We start from the raw sequence: 22259 nt of genomic DNA, 5'->3' as shown, positions 1-22259 counted from the left end.
TCAGAAAGCTTTATATCTCTTCTTTTTGTCTCCCACTATCCAGAATAGACCTCAAGTTCTAGGTGTCTTCCCCCCCCCAAAAAAAATAAAGAACAAAACCATAAACACACACACACTGATTGATCTTACAGTTAGGGTTGTACTCAAGTGCATTTTGTTTGCTGTGGTTAAAGCAGAAGTGAAAATAAAACGCTAACCCTGATAGGCTAAAAGACTCAGGTGGCATTGTCGTGGAACCAAACAACTTGTTTAGGAAGCAAGTGTCTACAAAACAAAGCAACTTTCCAAAGAAGGATAAAGAAAATGTAGCAGATAGCTAAAAAATTGCAAAGGAGAATCCTTGTAAATCATTTCACTACAAGCTGGTAGAATCTTAGTGGGAAGTAGATATCTAGTTGCATTAGTCAGCCATTTAATTCATAACTAGAGTTGCTGAAGATGTTAGATACTGGCACATTGTGGATAATACTGTTGTAAAATACTGCCCATCTTTCTGTAGCCAAAGAAATCTCACTTACCATGATTATCCACATCTACTCTCTCAATTAAGATATATAAATGTGAAGGATGAAGGAACGCTGAATTTACTGTTGGACTGTTTCAAAAACTACCAAACCACTTTGGAGAGATGGTGAATACTCACTTCCCCTCTTAAAAGTGCTGCTTTGAGGCAGAAGAGACAGATGCAGGAGACTGGCTTAATAAGACAGAGAGAGCACACATGTCTCCTCTCTTTAAATTAGTTGAAACAGAAGAGCCTTAGTCATTTAATTAGTAAAATCTATGTTCTGGAAGAGAAAGTCAGAGTTTTTACCCTAGCCATCTAAGGAAATTGATGCTTCAAAATAAATGATGCAGCCACAGAACTTAATGAGTATTATTGCAAGTTTGACAACTATCAGATGAAGAGATAAGATTGTGGTGGCTTTTAAACTACGTGCAACTTCTCTTTTCTGCCTATTTGCAATTGGTCATAGCAATAATAAAATCTCCTAAGTGTTACAGTAGGTTATAAATCAGCCCAAAAGTATGTTCGGTGTTCCTTCATCCTCCCCATTTGAATCTCTTAAATGTGAGTAAGCGTACATAGCCATGGTAACAAAGATTTGTCCATCTAGCAGAACTGTCCATTGAATGCAGTACAATTAAAATCCATTAGATGTCTCTCTTGTTATTTCTGAATGACTTTCTCTTCCCATTCTTTTTTGAAGTGGTTAATATTACCTAAAAACCCTTCAGAACTAGAGCTGTGCAAAATATTTGCATTAAACCTCAAACCTACTCATATTTTCCAAAGCTTTCACAAAACTATGTTCATGAATATGAAACAAAATTGTTTGCACAGCTGGGAAACTTGTGAGCCTCCACTCTCCCCCCAAATTTAGGTGTCTTTGTAGGCTTGGGGGCAGTAATATGCTTCCTTGTCCTTTCTGCATGGGCCAAGTAGCTCCTTTTGCCGCTTCCCTGGGGTTTAAGGGGATGACAAACAGCCACTTCCTCCATCGGGATCTTTAAGATACATATCTAACATTCACAAGGTCTTATTAGCATAGGAACAGAACATTAAGGAATAGGGAAAACATAACTTGCTGCCAAATGACACTAGTTGACTCGGGTCAAGAAAAGCCCTAAAATCTTTAGTGCAGTATCACCAGGAAACCATTCTTTAGCATCCATACCCTAGGTATTATAGGGTATGTTTTCTAGCATGTAGTTGTTAGGGAACCCCAAAACAGTTCTCTAGCTACTATGCTACATAGATTACAGCATGTCTCTGAACTTCAGCTCAACAGAACCAGCTGGCAACAGAAGAGTTTTCTCGCTATTGAAAGCAAGGGTCCTTAGCACATCCTGTTCCCTCAGAAACCTTCATCAAAGGGCTCACAAAGGCATCTGTTCCCATAACTACTGCTCCCTGAGCACATTACTGGGAAGGAAGAAGTCACCTAAAACCTCCAAAGAGCATGGGATCTATGGCCACCTGCCTCTAGGAGGAAAGAGTGAGGTAGATCACCAGCTCCTCCTCCTTGAAAAACAAAGGTAAAAAGGAGTTCTAAGATTTAGAGAGTCATGCACTTAGTCCTGGAGGGCCCTGGTATTGGTAACTGCATATACATTCTGCCTAAAGGTTTGAATTTTAAAAACTTAAAGGAATTCTGTTCACTTCCAGTTCCTGCAGACCAAATTTTAGGGTTTAGTTCATAAACTCCCTTGCAAACCAAACTCCCAAGGGTTTGAATGGTTTAATCTATATAAAAGGATTCCAGGAATATCATTCCGAAGCCTGGAATGTTATTCTGAAGCCTAAAATGTCAGTATAGAGGGCTGGGTAGGGAAGGCTGTGCCTCCCCAAACAGCCTGGACCCTGCCCCCTATCTGCCCCCTCCCACTTCCTGCCCCTAACTGCCTCCCTCAGACCCCCACAACCCATCCAACCCCCCCCCGCCCCTTGTCCCCTGACCACCCCCTCCCGGGACCCCCACCCCTAACCATCCCACGGGACCCCACCACCTATCCAACCCCCCTGCTCCCTGTCCCTTGACTGCCCTGCCTCCATCCACTCCCATGCCTCTCCAACCCCCCCGTTCCCCATCCCCTGACTGCCCCCGCCAGAACCTCCGCCCCATCCAACCGCTCCCTGTCCCCTGACTACCCCCTGCCCCTTATTCAACCCCCCCGCTCCCCATCCCCTTACCATGCCACTCAGAGCGGCAGGAGCTCGCAGCCCTGCCGCCTGGCTGGAGCCAGCCACACTGCCGGTGTGGCAGCATGGCTGCGGGGGAAGGGGGACGGCAGGGGAGGAGCTGGGGGCTCAAGGGCTGGGCAGGACGGTCCCGTGGGCAGGATGTGGCCCATGGGCCGTAGTTTGCACACCTCTGATCTAGACAAATGCATTTTCCTGTAAGTATAATGCCTTCTTCTAGTTGGCAGGGCAGACAAGCTGCCTGCTTTGAAATGTTCTCTAACTCAGAGGAAAAGTAATGCACATAGAAGGATGATGATATACCAAAAACAGTGACATTTGCCTCAAAAAAGTAAAGTTTCATGCAATCACACAAGTTATTTTGAGGGGCACACAACTTCACACGTTGCCACTAGAGTTGTACTCAAAAAATGCTGGTGAAACTAGTGGACAATTCTGGTTTCAGGAAGGCAAAAATCACAGTCATTTTGCTTCCCATTTTTCCCAATGAAATTGAAAGTCAGTTTTGGAATGCACAAAAGTCTTGCTATGTCACAGAAAAAGAAGCATTTTTTCTCTGAAATTTCTCATGAGAATTACAGTTCTCAATAGGGCAAGTCTGCAATTTTCCTGCAGCAAAAATTTCCAACATTTGTTAGTAGCAGCAAACATGTGCACCTCATTTGTGCATTGCACACATACTGCCAAAAATATTAACTAGCAGAATAAGAAAAGGTACACAAAGCTGACTGTTAGCCTACTGAATCATCATGCAGAAGCTGTACCTGTAAATAAACTTTTTTTGCACCAGGAATATAATCTGCAACTCTGCCGAAGATCAATCGTCCGACTCCTGAAGTGATGCCAAGACACAGCAGAAGCACCTCTTCTTGTACATTTTCACCAAGCCTCTCTTTTACATGTTTCATCTGTTTAAAAAAATAAAAATAAAAAGAGGGGATGGGCAGAGAAAATGATGTGGAAATAGAATAGTAGGAATAAGAAATCTTTGAAAAACAATTTATAATCCACCCGCCCCACCCCCCGCTTTCAACAATGTTTTAATTCTCAAAAAGTTCACCAATTCTGTTTTGGAGGGGTTATAAAAAAATAATTTTTTAAACTGTTTGATCGATGCCACATGAGATACTGACAATAGAAACTATTTAAAAGGGTGCTGGTCAATTCTATTCTATTCGCAGTTATTCAATGACAAGGCTTGCTTGACCCAACAAAGCAAAAGGTGGACTTGGGGATCCAGGACCTCTACTCCCAAAGAACTCACTTCCCTGGTCAGTATTGCTCACACTGTCAGGTCTGAAGGTAAAACACAGTTGGTGAGTATCACCACAATAATCTTTTCTCTAAGACAGGAGATGTCCTTGCCAATTGGCTGAGAGCAGAGTGGAGATTATAGACATAAGAGACGCCTGCTGTATTAGCAGTATTGCTAATTCCAACCCTTTCAAAAGTCATGAGTCAATGTGACACTGGCAGACCAGGTGCCAGCTTGTACCAGAGCCCCAGGCCAATTCACTTGTGTATTAGTATATAGATCAAAGTGATTGTTAAAGGTATAAGAGTATCTGGTGTTTAAACTTCATGAAAACTGGTGGGATGTTACTTGCATTGTTTTCACTTATCCGTATCCCATTATAACACAGTAGCAAACCTTTACATTGTATACAGCCCTGTAACTAAATAACCCATCAAATGAGAAAGAAGCCTTGTGGAATGCAAATGAAGAACTTTAACAGAAAAATGCTAATTTTGAAGCAAGTGGTCCTCATGTGTGATGACTGGAGGTCAAAGACTCAAAATTCATTCCTCATGCCACCATCAAAAGAAAAGTCCACATAGGTAGTGACACTGTCAGCTTGTTTTCAGTGAGAAGCTACAATTATGGATTCAAGGAAAGATCCTGCATCTCTGTACTGACTGGACCCTTATAGGGAAGTGTACCTGATACAAAGTGGAGATCCCCAGAGACAATCTGCATACCTTGAAAAGACTTTGGAGAAACTGGCAGTTTATTACATAATTTCCACCATTTGGAATTACAAACTGTGACTCACCTGTGCATATATTTTACCTGCTTTAACCTCTCAATAACTCTCATTTCCTTTTCTTAGCTAATAAACCTTTACTTAGGCCTGGTCTACACGGGGGGGGGGGGGGGGATCGATCTAAGATACACAACTTCAGCTACGAGAATAGCGTAGCTGAAGTCGACATACCTTAGATCGACTTAGAATCACTTACTTCGCATCCTCATGGCATGGGATCGACAGCCGCCGCTCCCCCGTCGACTCTGCTTCCGCCTCTTGCAGTGGTGGAGTTCCAGAGTCAACATCAGAGCGATCGGGGATCGATTTATCGTGTCTACACTAGACATGATAAATCGATCCCCGATAGATCGATCACTACCCACCGATCCAGCGGGTAGTGTAGACGTGGCCTTAGCTGACTATAGAACTGGCTACCAGCATTGTCTTTGGTGTAAGATCTAGAGCAGGGGTTCTCAAACTTCATTGTGCCGTGACCCCCTTCTGACAACAAAAATTACTGCATGACCCCAGGACGGAGGACTGAAGCCTGAGCCTGCTCAAGCCCCACTGCCCTCGGGGGTGGAGCCAAAGCCAAAGCCCCACCACCCCGGGTGTGGGGGGGAAACCCTGAGCCCCACCACCCTGGGCAGGAGGGGACAAAGTCAAAGCCAGGCAGGGGGCCTGTAACCTGAGTCCTGCTGCCCAGGGCTGAAGCCCTTTGGCTTTGGCCCCAGGTGGTGGGGCTCGAGCTTCGGTCCTGGACAGTGGGGTTCTGGTTTTGGCTTAGGCTCCAGTACCCAGCAAATCTAAGCCCACCCTGGGAACCCCATTAATATGGGGTCACGACCCACAGTTTGTGAACCGCTGATCTAGCGTACCAATTGATCTGGGGTAAGTGACTGATTTCTTGGGACTGGAAGCAACCTAAATGTGATGTCATTTTTGGTGTAAGTAACCATTTTATCACAAAGTTCAGTTTGTCTGGGTGGCAAGATGGACTGGAGCGTCTAAAGGGACTGTCTGTGGCTCCATGGTAAGATTATTACAGTGATCCAGGAGTTCACTTTTGTCACTGGCTTGGTGAAATCTAATTATAAAACACACCACCATTTTGGGATGTTTGCCCTGAGGTAGACGGCGTGACAATCAGAACTTAAAAAAAAATCAAGAGATTGGCTTAAAAATAAGTTTGGGGTTCTTTTTATTTACCTTCTGGTATCTGAACCTTCACAGTATGCTCTGGTCACAGTTTCAAGCTTTATTTCTCAATCATGAGGCTAGAAACTTACTTAAAGGTGAGATTTTCACATAATGACTTGCCTCAAGGAGCTGGGGCTTTAAGAAAAAATGCCATGTATCACGAGTTTTTCAAAAATATCACAAGAGTTGGCAACACTGATTAGTCAGAGTGGGGTACCCTGCAGCAAGTGGGGTGAGAGGATCCAGAAAGACCACTCATCTACTGTGCAGGAGACACAAGAGGCACTCTCTGTCCCCAGACTTCTGCAGCAACAGTAAAATCCTACTGGATTGAAGATAATTTCTGAATGGGAAGAATGGAACAAAATGGAGAATAGTATAGAGAAGATGGAATGAACATGGATTAAGGATGGACACACACGAGGAAAAGCATGGATAGAAAAAAAAGTTGTGGTCTCAATACAGGCCTAGGAATCAGCAACTGTGAACATGGTTCTGACACCAACTTGTTTCTTGGATAATAATCTGACATTGGAAAATGCCTCAGTTTTCCCATCTGTAAAATGAGAATACTACCTACTTCTCAAGGATGTTAGGAAAATTAAATTTGCCACTCTCAACAGCAAATTGAAAAACAGACCATATAAATTCTAAAAATTAGTGTTAAAGAAAATATACAGGAGAAGGGGAGAGACGAAAACCAGAATGAAAGAATATAAATATACACACAAAGTAGAGTGAACATTTAAATAAAAAATAAGTTGATGAGTCTGTGATGGAATACACCCATGTTCACACCCTATACACCATTGTAATAATCGTTATACAAAGTATATATCATTTGAAAACTCATAATTGGCTGGTCAGTATTGTCCTGATAAAACGTGTGTGACAACACTATGTGAAGTTATAAGATTCCCCTATATGATGTTATTAGCACATGCTCCAAACCCTACAGCCCTGCCCAAGCAGAAGTCGGTAAACAGGTCTGTCTTAAACAAAGGAATGTGTGCTTGCTTTAATTTGCATTTAAGCAGTAAACAGAGTCATCAAGCAGGAAGGGAAAACAAAAGAAGTTCAAACAGGTTAAAAAAAAACAGCAAGGGAATATCTTCCACATAGACTCTCTGTCTCCTGGTTCTCAGCTGGAAATGTTTTTCAAGAAGGGGACTGAAACTATAAAAAGGATGGACAAACACACCAAGTTACCCCTCTCTTTCTCCTTACCCACCTCATTCTCCTCACCCGAGAAGACAAAAATAAACAGCCATTGGACTCTGAGGGAGAGGTCTTTACTGGAAAGTTTGGTCAGTAATCTGCTGGAGCATGTGGTGAGAAACTTTGCTTGAATCTAATATAGTTTGTTAAGTTAGGCACTAGTAAGCATTTTATCTTTATTTTTCTTGTAACCATTTCTGACTTTTATGCCTTATTATTTGTACTCAAAATCTCTCTCTTTGTAGTTAAACTTTTTTTTACCTTTTTATCTAATCCAGCGTGTTTAAACTGAAGTGTCTTGATAACTATTTAAGATAACAAACTGGCATATTACTCTCTTAAAGGAATAATGGACTTAATATATTTGTAGTGTTCAGGAGAGGGCTGAACAGTACAGGACATACATTCCTGGTAGAAGATCTGGGACTGTGGTGTTGTTGGGGTCATCCTGCAGTATAACCAAGGTTGGCAAGAGCCAGGATGTAGCTGGCAGGCTGCAGTTACACACAGATATTCAGGGTGTGGCTTGCATGCTGGAAGGCTGTTTGTGAGTGTCCCAGATGGGACCTACTATAGCAAGACATTGTAAGGCACCCAAAGTTGCAGGGCAGGGATGACAATGCCCCTCTCACTAGTCTGGATTGTGCCCCAGTATGTCAGAGTCAGAAAAAGTTCTTGAAGAGAAATGAGTGATCAGAAGAATAATCTGGAGGGAAAACTAAGAATTTTAGAAACTATTAAATTATTAGAAAAATTAGACTAAAACAAAAGTTGAAACAGAAAGCAAAATTTACACGACGATATACACAAAAAGGAATGGAACAATGAGTTAAGGGATGGAAATGGGGGAAAATAGGATCATAAGGGGACATGTAATACATTTAAAAAAATATTTTACAAAGTTTGCTGCCAACATGTTACAACATAAAACACATGAAAATTAAACATTTACAGTCCGTGTCATGGGACAAGACTGTAGGAGATGACAGAGTACTGGGGAAACCTGATTGTGGCAGAAGACAGCCACAATCAGAAGACACAATGGAGTATCACCATCCAGTTGGTGTATATCTAGTGGGGATCTACTGAAACAATGGTCAGTTCTTGGCACAACGTTATTCAATATTTTTATCAAATGATAGGAAAGAAATTAAAATCCATGCTGGCAAAGTTTGCAGAGGACATAAAAATTGGAGGAGCGGTAAATAATAAGGAAAAGTCAGTTCTACAGAGTAATCTGGATCACATGGTAAACTAGGCTCACTCGGACAATGTATTTTAATATAGCTAAATGCAAGGTCTACTATTTAGGAACAAAGAACGCAGGTTATGTTTACAAGATGGCACCCTAATTTGGAAAGCAGTCACTCAGAAAAGGACTTAGGGGTCCTGGTGGATAGCCAATTGAACTTGAGCTCCTAACACGATGCAGTGGCTAAGAGAGCAAATATGATCCTTGGCTGTATAAGCAAGATAACATTGAGTAGAAGTAGGGAGGTGTTAATACCACTGTATATAGCATTAAGAGACCTTTATTGAAATACACTGTTAAGTTGTTGTGTCCACACTTCAAAAAGGATGTTGACATATTAAAAAGGGTTCAGAAAAAGAGCTACAAGAATCATAGAAATGTGGGGCTGGAAGGGACCCTAAGAGGTCATCTAATCCATCCGCACCCACCCCATCCACACACACTGAGGCAGGAACAAGTGTACCTAGACCATCCCTGATAGATGTTTGTCTACACTCTTCTTAAAAACCTAAATGACTTGAGATCAGAAAAATGGAGGTTACTTACCTGTAACTGGAGGTTCTTCAATGTCTGTGATCTCAATCTGAACTCCACACATCTTTCCTTGGGCGACACATATGCATCATGTGCCTGAGATCAGAAATCTTGCAAGCAGCATCCACTGGTCCATGCCTGTGCCCTGGAGCTTCTCGTGTTCAGCACAAAGGATATGAAGTGAAGTGTGGACTGGTCTCTCTGGTTGCTTCTCTACTGCAAATCCAATCATGATCTGAAGCAGAGGGGAAGGAGGGCAGGTAGTGGAATACAGACAAGGACCACACATCTCAAAGAGCATCCAGTGACAGGTAAGTAATTTCCATTTCTTCTTTGAGTGCTGGTCCCTAGGTGTGTTCCACACTTAGCTGACTGGTAAGCAGTAGACAAATAGCAGGGAGGAGTGAGGATGCAGATGGTATAGATGTCAGTAGTATTGCCATTCCAAAGGCTGCATCTGCAGAATAGGCTTGGACTAAAGTGTAATGCTTTGTGAAGGTGTGGATAGAACTCCAGGCTGTCGCCTTACAGACATCCAGCATAGGCACTTCTCATGGAGATACTACTGAGCTAAACTGTGCTGTAGTGGAATGGGCCCTCAGCACATCTTGGGGAGAGAGATGTGCCAACCAACAGCAAAGGAATATACAGCCAGAAATCTGCTTAGAGAGTCTCTCAGCAAATATCGCTTGTCCCTGAGTTTGTACTACTAAGGCAACAAATAATCTAGGCATTTTTCTAATTGCTTTTGTCTGTCACAGATAGAATGCCAAAGCTCATCTGACATCAAGAGAATGAAACCTCCTCTCCTCACAAGAGGCATGAGGTTTTGGAAACAAAACTGGTAACTGAATTGATTGCTTCATATGAGACTCTGAAATTACCTCAGGGATAAGTTTCAGGTAGAACTGAAGGGATACGTTCTTTTTATGAAAAGTAGTGTATGGTGGATCATTTATAGGTGCCAGCAACTCATACACCCTCCTGACTGATGTGATCGCAATGCAGAAGGCGGGACACTGAACTTATGGTCAGTATTTCAATGGGTGGCTTGGTTAAGTATTGAGAGTACGAAATTGAGGCCCCACTACATTGCCTTCATCATTGTGGGAAGATCCTAGTGAAGCCCTTAAGGAATTTAGTTATCAGGTGTGTAAAAACAGAATAAATAGCCCTCTACCCGAGGGTGAAAGGTTCTAATTGCTGCTAGATGGACCCACAGCAAGCTAACAGAAAGACCTGATGTCTTGAGAATGAGGAGGTAGTTTAGAATAACAGGAATACCTGCTGTCTCTGGGTATAACTGGTTTTGTTGTGTCCAGGTGGAGAAATGCCTCCATTTAGCGAAGTAGCATTTTCTGGTGGAGTCTTTTCTGCTGTGATTGAGAATAATTTGAATGGCCCTCGACATGAATGCTCTAATTCTGAATCCATCCAAATACCAGGCCATGAGGTAAAAGAGTCAGGATTGAGATGTCTGATCCACTATTCTACTGAGTTAGTAGATCGGGGAAGGGTTGGATGCCTACAGGAGAACAGGCTGACATTTTTAGGAGGTCCGGAAACCAGAACTGTCAAGGCCATTTGGGTGCAATGAGAATGGCTCGCGCTTTGTCATGACAAATCTTCTGCAGGATCTGGAGTACCAGTGGATGGGAGAAAAAGCATAGCTCAGGTGGTCTGTCCAGGACAGCAGAAGAACATTGCTCTTGGAGTCCTGATTTAGTGCTGCTGTGGAGCAGTAGATGTTGAACATCTTGTTCATCACTGAGGCGAACAAGTCCCAAGATAGTGTTTCCAATGAGTGAAGATTTCGTTTAGCACTGAATTGTGCATCTGCCACTCATGGTCAGTAAAAAAGTGCCTACTGAGAGATTATCCACTAGCGAGTTTTATGCACCTGGGAGGTATGTTCCTAAGTGTGTGATGTGGCTCCAGATACACCAGTTCCATAACTGAATCATCTCTACATAGAGAGGAAGAGATTTCAGTCCTCATTTGTTTGTTTATACAGAAGACAGCCATAATGTTCTCTGATGTTATTTGGACATGTCAGGACGATATAAGAGAGGAATCCATTGCAGGCTCAATAACTGCTCTCAGTTCCAAGAGACTGCTATGCATCGTGGCCTCCTGAGGTGTCCATACACCTTGTGTTGTGTGGTCACCCATGTGGGCTCCCCAACATATGAAGGATGCACTCATAGTTATAGCTGTGTTGGGTGCACACAGGAGGATAGGGACTCTGGCATGAACGTGCTTCATGTTTGTCCATCAGGCAAGGAAGATAGGACACTGGCAGAGATTGGCACCTCGGTATTCATGCTGTCTGTCTGGCAAGTAAACAGATTGAAACCAGGACTGTAGACAATGGAGGTGTGACACTGAGCCAGAAGGAGTGAAGCATAGCCGGCTAACTAACTCACATTCAACCTTTAGAGACATATAAGTAGATAATGATTGTATTTTTTGTGTTTACATATATACCTCTACCCCGATATAACGCAACCTGATGTAACACGAATTTGGATATAACGCAGTAAGGCAGTGCTCCGGTGGGGCGGGGCAGCATGCTCCGGTGGATCAAAGCAAGTTCGCTATAACGCAGTACGATTTTTTGGCTCCCAAGGACAGCGTTATATCGGGGTAGAGGTGTATATCATTAGAGGCTGACAGTGTAACCAAATGGTTCCTGTCTGTCGCTATATTCTGTTAATTCAGAGATAAATAGGAGATGTTAACATTTAGATTAACTGTAAATGTAATAATTGTGACGTTGCACTCCATGTGTTTTACGAAAATACGCTAATGAGTAAATATAATGTAGCTGGAATATGCTTTATGCAAAAGGTCTCTTGTAAGGTATCATTACAAAGCTTATAATGACTGTGTTCATCCTATTTGTATGAATGTATCATTCTTGTACCTAAAACTAGAAATGTGAAGTATTACTCTGAGGTCCTACTGTAATTATGCAAAGTGTGGACCATTAATGGTGGCTTAGGATCTTGATGGCTCCCATTAACTAAAACAAGGCTCTGTTTACTTGCAAGCCTTTCTGTGTTCGTGTGAATCAGGACAGAAAGAATGGAGGCTGGGGGTCTCACATGACATGTGACCATGTCACCTGGTACTGGAATCCATCTTAAATCTGGTGCTTTTCCATTTAGAAGGAGGGGCGGGGAGGGACCCAGAGAAACAAAAGATTCCCGCGTTGGGCCAAAGCTATAAAAGAGGATGGAACACAACAAAGGAGGCTGCCAGTCATGAGAAATCCCTAGTTACCACCTGAGCTGGAACTAACAAGAACTGTACCGGGGAAAGGATTGGGCCCAGACTAAGGAGTCATCTAGTCTGTGAAAGAAGCTTATTGGAACATCTCTGAGGGTGAGATTTACCTGTATTCAGTTTCTTAATGTATTAGGCTTAGACTTGCATGTGTTTTTTTATTTTGCTTGGTAACTTACTTTGTTCTGACTGTTATTACTTGAAACCACTTAAATCCTACTTTTATACTAAATAAAATCACTTTGGTTTATTAGTAAACCCAGAGTAAGTGATTAATACCTGGGGGAGCAAACAGCTGTGCATCTCTCTCCATCAGTGTTACAGAGGGCGAACAATTTATGAGTTTACCCTGTATATGCTTTATATAAAGTAAAACAGATTTATTTGGGGTTTGGATCCCATTAGGATCTGGGTGTCTGGGTGCTGGAGATAGGTAACTTGCTGAGCAGTTTTTGGTTAAAGTCTGCAGCTTTAAGGGCGTGGACCAGACCTGGGTCTGTGTTGCAGGAGACTAGTGTGTCTGGCTCAACAAGGCAGGGTTCTGGAGCCCCAGGCTGGCAGTGGAAAATTGGCTCAGAGGTAATTCCAGCACATCAGGTGACAGTCCCAAGGGGGTCTCTGTGACCAAACCCATCACAATAATATCATCGTCTTTATTTCTCTTTGAAGTATGTAGTAAATTACCTGTAAATGGAAGGAGATAGGCAGTTGCCTTATGCTAATCTATGCAGCTAATTACCAGTGGTGCTTAGGAAATAGAAGGTCTTACTTCAAAGCCACAATGATCACCTATTGTTCACCCAAGGAATATCTGCGGTCAAGAGGCTGTCAATAGCCTGCTAGAGATCTATACAAGAATTCTAGGGCCCTGATTCTGTTCTCTTAGATCTGTTTAAGCTTCATAGGGGAAGTTTGAGTAGCAAGAATGAGGTCTCCAGCTCCAGCCTGGATCACCCTGATATTGGATTTTGGATTATAACCTAATTCTGAAAGAACTTTTTGCAATTCTAAAGCTCATCTACTATAAAACTGACCTAAGAATTTTATTAATGTCTGTATGTATAATGTTCTTTTAATCAATATATTTAGTTTAATAATTAATAAGAATTGGCTGTAAGAGTGTATTTGGGTAAGATCTGAAATATTCATTGCCCTGGTGGGTAATGTTTCTGATTCTTTGGGACTGGTAGAGCTTTATATGTGATGAACAAGATTTTCAGTAATCCTCATCATATTTAACTTGGCTGCCTGAGTGGGAGCCCAAGACTGAGTTGCTTTAAGGGAGCTGTATTTTTGGCTTCTGGGTAACCAGTAAGGTATTGTAGAAGCTGTTTTGTTGCTGGATTGGTGAATCTAATTATTAGAAATAACCACCAGTTTTGGGGATTGTCTGCCCCATCTTTGCAGTTTGCCCTAATTGAGTAAACTCAGTGTGGCCCCCTTAGGACCTCAGTCACAGGAGGTGAAACCTGGTGAACAGCATTAAGTAAGAGAGGATGTGGCCTAGCAGGAAAAGACAGATCTTGACTGTAGTTTGAGGTCTGCAGAGGACTTGTCTTATCAGGCTGTTCCTAGCCTGGAATCTGTTCTAGGGAGGTAGGCCCTTGCTGAGGTTGAGTCTAGGGTTACTCCTATAAAGTCTATGGTCTGCATGGGAGTCAAAGTAGCCTTCTCCATGTTTATGTAGAGATTCTCAAAGATGCCAGAAGGTGAGGCAGATAAGATTCCCAATGGCTGGATTTGCCTGTTAGGAGACAGGCATCCAGATACAGCAAGACAACGTTTCATCTCAAATGTGCTGCCACCACTGACACCTCCTTTATGAAGGCCTGTGGTGATGCTGCAAGACCGAATGGGAGGACTCTGAGCATGTAGTGTTCCTGGCCTACCAGAAAGGTCAGGAACATTCTGTGGGACATGAAAGTAAGCAACTTCAATGTTGAGAGCAACGAACCATGTGTCTTTTTCCATGGAGGGAATTATTGATTCCAATGTAACCATGCAGAATTTTAATTTGAGAATAAAAATATTTAGCTGACTTTAAAAAGCTCCCATCTCCCTTTTTCTTGGGAAACTATGAAATATTGGGAGTAGAACTCTTTCCCTTGATGCTGATATGGCATTCACTCTACAGCCCCTCATTGGAGGGGAGAGTCCAACTCCTGACAGAGGATCTCCTTGCAAGAGTGGTCCTTGAAGAGGAGCTAGGAAAGGGGTTTGTGGGGAGCTGGGTAAAGAAACTCGACAGTGTAGCCGAAGAGGATGATACCTACTTGTCCATTGTTACAGCCATCCATTTGTGGAGGAAATATAGCAGGCAGCCACCAAAGATTCAGAAAGCAGTTGGGAATGCATCAGTGATGGTTTGCAACTCTTGTGCATCCTGTCAAAAGTAACCATTGAGTGGTGAATGAGGTTGGCTGGTAGATGTTGAGGTGGACAAGGCTGCATACCTCGGTCTTTGAAACTTCTGATGCTTGCACAGTGGTTTGTATGGTTGTTGGTGGAAGAAAGGCTGTGGGAGAGGCCTTCATTTGTACACCTGTCTGTGATATTTCCTCTTTTGGGCCCAGGGTATAATGGCCCAGGAAGTGAAAAGTTGTCCTAGAGTCTTTTAATGAATGCAAAGATTCATCTGTATTCTCATTAAAAGAATCAGTCTTGTCAAAGGGCAAATCCTCTATAGTGTTCTGAACCTCTCTGGGGACCCCTGAAGAGCAAAGCCACAATTCATATTGCATTACTATGGTGGTTGCTATTGCTTGACATATGGCGTTGGCTGTGTCCACTGCAGCTTGGAGCAAAGTTTTGGCCACAAGTATACCCTTTTCATAAGATCTTGGAATTGAGCCCTAACCTTCTAAGGAATTTTATCTTTAAACTCCAAGAACTTGGACTAGTTCAGAAAATAATACTTAGCTAACAGGACTAATTTATTATTCTAAACTGGAGCATAGTGGATGAGAATAATTTCCTCGCCAGCAGGTTAAGGTGTTTAGAACACTTGTCTGCAGCTGTGGTCTTATGGAGTTGTTGCTGGATGTTTTATTGGCTGCTTGTACTACTAGGGATTTGGGGGCAGGGTGTGTGAACAAAACTTCAGCACTTTTCACAAGCACAAGGTATCGTGTCTCAGTCCTTTTGAGGGTAGGGATGTGTTGGGCTGAAGGATGTCCAGAAGCTTATGTTGCATTATCATGGACCTCCTCAAGCAGGATCTGGAATTTAGTTGCCAGCCTCCGCAAGAGTTCTTGGCATTGCCTGTGGTCAGCAGGTGGGGATGGAGAAGATGGGGTGCTTGCCTCATCACGAGGATGATAAGCCTGTAGATACTGTCGGTACCGAAGGATCCAGCTAAATGTCTTCCTCCTCCGCATACTCTGGCAGAGCTGTTTGCTGTTATCTAGGCAAAGAGGGCTGGTGAGACTCTCACACAGATCCAGGGTGCCATACATAGGGATCCCGTGGGCCCCAATAGTACCAGTATGATGAAAACTGGTTGTGGAGAGGGGCACTCCAGTGGTTCCACAGATGATAATCCTGTTTAGGCAGAGGACAGGTCTAAGACAGTCTAGAAATCCAGTCCAACTAACCTCCCATTGTGACTGTGATGGTATGTCCTGGACATCTGATTCAGCCGAGGAAAAGGTCGGATCTCGTTCCATAGGTAGTACTGTTAATGCCGGTGGATGGAGACTCCAACTCATGGATGGAGAAGGGGAGTAGCTCTTTCTCCTCAAGGTGGATTCCTCCTCTGGTGTTGAAATGCCCCTCAGAAGGACTGGACCCGAAAGCAGAGGAGATTGTTGGTATGGCAGGGCAAAGATTTCCTCCAAAGAGGTATACGTCTTAGTCTGTCTTGGAGTGTGAGGGGGTCACTACCATCAAATCTGGTGCTTCCATGGACTTAGCTGTCAGTAGGTCCTTACAGGATCAAACCAGTACCACTGAGAGAAAGAATGCTGCCTCAGGGAGGAAATGCTACATTTGGGAGCAGTCCGCTGTAGGGACCTGCTCTTATGCCCACGAGGTGTTTTTTATTCTCATACTGGGACTTGTCCTTGGTACCATCGGGGCATGCACGGTGCTGTAGAGGGAGTCTCCCAGGCCTGGATCAGAGTTTGTCCTTGGTCTCATGGCTTTCTCCATGTAGCTTCTTCCATGAGGCAGTGTTTGCAGGCATCCTGGGTGCGGAGCAGAAAGGACTTGCCGATGGAGCAGTGAGCCATGATGTGTGCCTTGCCAACCCTGTAGAGGCACTGTTGGTGCTTGTCATTCACAGAGAATGAGCACAGGTAAGAGACAGTTTTTAAAACCTGGGATGTGGGGCATAGGCCCTGGGGCAAAGGGGGAAGATACAGGCCCCCACACAGGGAAAGGAAACTATACTAACTTAGCTAGCTAACACTAGAGAAGACTATATACAACAATATAGATTGAAGCAGAAGTCACTCACTCTCAGGAAAAACTAAGAGCATGAAGGAACAGAGGGTTCTGACTCAGGCCATGCAGCAGCAAAAGAGAACTGGAGAGTTATCAACTCGCACTACCTATTATACCCTCAGCTGCGAGCAAGAGGAGACACACTATGCACATGCGGGTCAATGGAAACTGGTAAGAAACACTTCTGGACTTGAGTGCATGGCACGCATGCACACCCACATGTGGAATACACATAGGGACCACCACTCAAAGAAGAATCGAAAGTTATTGGGTTTGATACAGGAATTGCTGTGTGAAATTACATGGCCTGTGTTATGCCAGAGATCACATTTATCTCTTTTGTAACCACAATTAATCTTTTCTATGTAGGTGAACATAATGGCAGACAACTAGCTTGATAAAAGAAGTTAACTTGGCACTAGTTTAGGGTTCGATTCATTTTCCTGCATTGCTTCTAGGCCAGGAAAATGGTGCACTGTTATTTCCTCTAATTCCCACAGATTCTTCCCTCTTCAGTATGAAACCAACCTCACAGCTTTTCTTCTGTTGTGTGCTTTATTTTGCTGAGCACTCTTTTGGGTATTCATATCTGACAGTTCTACATCCTCCTCCTTTTATGAGAATTTAGTTACTTAGGGCTTGTCTACACAAGGCTTTAGTTCACTGTAAGATGGGGTGTAAATCTATCCCACACTAGTCAGTTGCACACTAAGTGTCCATGCTGATGTGCAATAACACTACGTTAGTGTGCTTTGATTTATTCCATTTTGAAATGGGACTACATCAAAACACATTAAGGAACTGTTACTGCATTTCAACAGGATCTACACAGTCAGTCAGTCAGTATGGCAGGCTGGTATAAGGCAGATTCACACCCCAGCTTGCTGCAAACTACATATTTGTGTTGACAAGCCCATAGGTTGTTTGCAAACAAGGTTCATCCAAAACATGTAATCCTGTCCATTTGTAATATTTCATTGCTTGCAGTAATTTCTGAAGTTTATGCTCTACATTTTTAATCTTTGGTTTTATGTTGTACATTCCTTTTTTGTAAGAGGAATTTTGAAGACTTTCTACCACCTATATTTGTGGAATGAGTCTGCACTTTCCTAATCAATCTGATCAATTTATTGTTACACTTGTATAGCCGTTCAAGGAGAAGAACGATGGTCCAATGCTTAGGGCACTAGCTTCAGACTTCAGAGGTCTGGGTTCAGGCCCCTGCTCCACCATACACTTCCTGTGCAACCCTGAGCAAGTCACTTAGTCTCTCTGAGCCTCAGTTCCCTGTCTGTAAAATGAGAATAACAGTACTTCTCCAACTCACAAGAGTGTAGTGAGGCTACATTAAAGATTGTGAGGTGGTCTGATACTATGTAATAAGGGCCATATGAGTACCTAAGACAGACAAATCATAGATAGTGTGATGAGGTGTTCACACCACAGTAGCTTTGAAAGGGTTAATGAGGCTGAGGGGAATCACGTAGCATAAATAATCTCCTGAATGATGATGGGAGCCAGCTGAGAAGGAACAGGCTAGGCTAGTATAAAGCCAGGAAGCTGGCAGCAGAAAGGGGCTGGAGGGAGGTCTGGAGTTATTCTCTCTGAGGCTAGGGAGAGAAGGGAACTTGGCCCAGAGGGAAGAGCATTTTCAGAGAAGAGTGGAGAAGGAGCCTGTTAGAGGCAACATAGGAGGCACTCCAGAGAAAGAGCAGCAAGGTGTGAGATAGTGTAGACCCTAGCCGCTGGTTGTAGGGTACCTGGGGTGGAACCCATAGAAGAGGGTGGGCCCGGATTTCCCTACCAGCCACTGGGGGAAGCGGCACAGTCTGGAGTCCAGATGGGAAGACTGCTGGAGATAGTGTGTATGGAGAGACTGTGATACCCCGGAAGGGGAGGACTTTAGTGACCTGGCCAGAAGGATAAGCCACAAAAAGAGCACCCTGAGTTGCAGAGAGAGAGAGTGCGAGCAAGAGAGAGGTGGCTGGATGAGTGGCAGAAAGGGGATGTTGGACCTGGAAAGAGCTAATCACCAGACCAGACAGGAGGAGGCACCACAGCAGTGAGTGGAACCCACAACAGATGGGCAAACCTATTTGACTAAAATAAAATAAAAACTGACCCAGACCTTGAACCAAATCTTAACCACCTCCCTTTTCATCTCCTATTATATTTTTAATTTCCACACAGCTCTGCACTTTCAAGCTCCCACTGGAACCAGAACCAAAGTGCCATATACTGGTGAAAAGGATGTTCTTGTGAGATTTCTGACCCAATCAGAAGTAGAAAGATATTACAGGGAATCTTGTTCTTATGAGATTTCAAGACTAATGTTACATAACTCAAGAGATTTATATCGTTTGGAGAAGCAAACTGTGTGCTTTTCAGAACAAAATCAAATCTCTGAACCTTTAGAAATTTCTCCATCATTACTTAATATGCTACTACTTAGTTTTCCACATGAATTATCACACTAAACTGAAATCAGCACAAATGTCCACCACAATAGTATCATTTTTGTTCCTTATTCCTGTAAAAGGCTGTGCCCAAAAAACCTTGATAAGCACCAGAAACAAGCCCGAAGTCAATAATGATCTAAGCTCAATTTTGGCAATGACAATAATCTAATTATGTATGAAGATAAAAGAAGACAAGTCAGCTGTGCTTTCCAGTTTTCAAAGTCTCGTGAGGTGGAAATAAGGGAAGGAAAAATCTTTTAAAAAATGTAATACTTTGCATTCACACATCATAAGACCAAAAAAGTATAAGAAAATGCAAATATCAGCTTTTTCATAAAATCTTATTTTGCCAACTTCCACATGGGCTATTTCTCTCTCTCTCTCTCTCTCTGTTTTGTTTATTAAAGATGTGAAAATTGTTCATATTAAGCATCCAAAATCCTAAATTAGAGCTGATACTTTTTGTCAGTGACACTACTGATTTCCTGAAAAAACTACAATGCATTGGTGATCTTCCAGAAAACACCATCCTAGCCACCATGGATGTAGAGGCTTTCTACACAAACATCCCACACACAGATGGAATACAAGCTGTCAGGAACAGTATCCCTGATGATGCCACAGCATAACTGGCTCCCGAGCTCTGTGACTTTATCCTCATGCACAATTATTTCAAATTTGGTGACAATATATACCTCCAGACCAGTGGCACAGCTATGGGCACTGGCATGGCCCCACAATATGCCAACATTTTTATGGCTGACCTGGAACAACGCTTCCTCAGCTCTCATTCACTCACGCCCCTTCTCTACCTACGCTACATCGATGACATCCTTCTTCATCTGGACCCATGGGAAGGAAACCCTGGAAGAATTCCACCACAATTTCAATAGCTTCCACCCCACCATCAACCTCAGCCTGGACCAATCTACATGGGAGGTCCACTTCCTAGACACCACGGTGCAAATAAGTGACGGTCACGTTAACACCACCCTATACCAAAAACCCACCAACCACTATGCCTACCTTCATGCCTACAACTTCCATCCCGGACACACCACATGATCCATTGTCTACAGCCAAGCGCTGAGGTACAACCGCATTTGCTCCAACCCCTCACACAGAGACCAACAGCTACAAGATCTTCACCAAGCATTCTCAAAACTACAATACCCACACGAGGAAGTAAGGAAACAGATCAACAGAGCCAAACGCGTACCCAGAAGCCTCCTGCTGCAAGACAAGCCCAAGAAAGAAACCAACAGAACTCCACTGGCCATCACATACAGTCCTTAGCTAAAACTGCTCCAACGCATCATCAGTGATCTACAACCCATCCTGGACAACGATCCCGCACTTTCACAGGCCTTGGGAGGCAGGCCAGTCCTCGCCCACGGACAACCCACCAACCTGAAGCATATTCTCAGCAGCAACTACACACCGCACCATAGTAACTCTAACTCAGGAACCAACCCATGCAACAAACCTCAGTGCCAACTCTGCCCATATATCTACACAAGCGACACTATCACAGGACCTAACCAGATCAGCCACACCATCACCAGTTCATTCACCTGCATGTCCACCAACGTAATCTAAGCCACCATGTGCCAGCAATGCCCCTCTGCTATGTACATTGGCCAAACTGGACAGTCCCTACGTAAAAGGATAAATGAATGGACACAAATCAGATATTAGGAATGGCAATATACAAAAACCTGTAGGAGAACACTTCAACCTCCCTGGACACACAATAGAGATTTAAAGGTAGCCATTCTGCAGCAAAAAAACTTCAGGACTTCAAAGAGAAACTGCTGAGCTTCAGTTCATTTGCAAATTTGACGCCATCAGCTCAGGATTAAACAAAGACTGTGAACGGCTAGCCAACTACAAAAGCAGTTTCTCCTCCCTTGGTGTTCACAACTCAACTGCTAGAAGAGGGCCTCATCCTCCCTGATTGAACTAACCTCGTTATCCCTAGCCTGATTCTTGCTTGCTTATTTATACCTGCCTCTGGAAATTTCCACTACATGCATCCGACGAAGTGGGTATTCACCCACAAAAGCTTATGCTCCGATACATCTGTTAATCTATAAGGTGCCACAGGACTCTTTGCCACTTTTTGTATAGTATTTTGTGAAAAATAAGAGCACACACTTTTACACTTTAGTTCCAGGTCTTGAAATTGTATACACCGCTTGCTCATCAATCTTCTATCAGTGGCTCATATTATCAAAACATTTTTAAAAAGTATGTGGTCAGAGAAACCTTAATAAATGAAATTACAATACATTAACTTCAGTATGTCTGGTTCCACAGCAGTGAAATGGTTGATAATTAACAGAACTGACACCTTCTGACTTGTTGATCCTGTACTCCTGATGAAGATGAATTTACTCTTATCCTTAGACATCTGCTTATTTTATACACCTGGGTACATCCACAACCTAAAATAAATGGTTACTTCTTTCAACTGACTTTTGTTTACTTCCACTTTTGTATTATCCAATCATTGGATTTACCTTTGAGTTTTATACTTTTTTCATTTGTGACTTTTCTTCCCTTCTGTTACTTGTACAGAGACTATAGTTTAACTATACTTTCATCAAAATTACTAATATAGAGGAAATATTTTGTAGGAACTGAATTTTCTTCCTTTGGTTTTTCTTCTCCACCTTAATAAAATACAGAGAATGTGTGACTTTCAAAAGAAAAGTAGCCAAACTAACCAAGAACAAACATTGCCAGGTCAACACTGATGAATACTGGGGCAGGAGTAAGTTGTGCAGGATATTTACAGAACTGGACAAAGGGGGTAAATTTCACTAACCTGGGCAATCAAATTGGAGCAGATGTTGAAATCTGAAGGGAGATAAATCAAAGATTAGAAAAGCAAGTAAAGCATAGGAGCCGTTGAAGATCTGGTCCATTAGAAATATCCATATAACCATATTGGAACTGTACAACACTAGAGCCCTTGTCAGAACTTTCTGTGCGACTGAAATGTGGTAGATAAAGCAGATGAGAAAGAAAGAGAGAATAGCACTTATATTTGACAACCATGCTTGTGGAAAAACCTGAGTGGTTTTAACTTTTTCAAATTACCTACAATATGAAGATATAGCAGTTTAACA

General features: G+C 42.9%; 1 protein-coding gene across 1 annotated transcript in view; it reads right to left on the bottom strand.

The window, feature by feature from the left end:
- LOC141984830 (monocarboxylate transporter 10-like) overlaps positions 1–22259 on the bottom strand; it is a 53698-nt gene that overhangs the window by 18140 nt on the left and 13299 nt on the right. The window contains exon 2 of the mRNA XM_074948246.1: positions 3469–3612. Within this exon, the coding sequence (XP_074804347.1) occupies positions 3469–3612 (144 nt within the window). The remainder of the gene's footprint in view (positions 1–3468; positions 3613–22259) is intronic.

This window comes from Natator depressus, chromosome 3 (genome assembly GCF_965152275.1).
Source record: "Natator depressus isolate rNatDep1 chromosome 3, rNatDep2.hap1, whole genome shotgun sequence".
Taxonomy (NCBI): Eukaryota; Metazoa; Chordata; order Testudines; family Cheloniidae; genus Natator; species Natator depressus.
The sequence above is the reverse complement of the archived record's forward strand: the minus strand, read 5'-3'. Positions and strand labels throughout refer to the sequence as shown.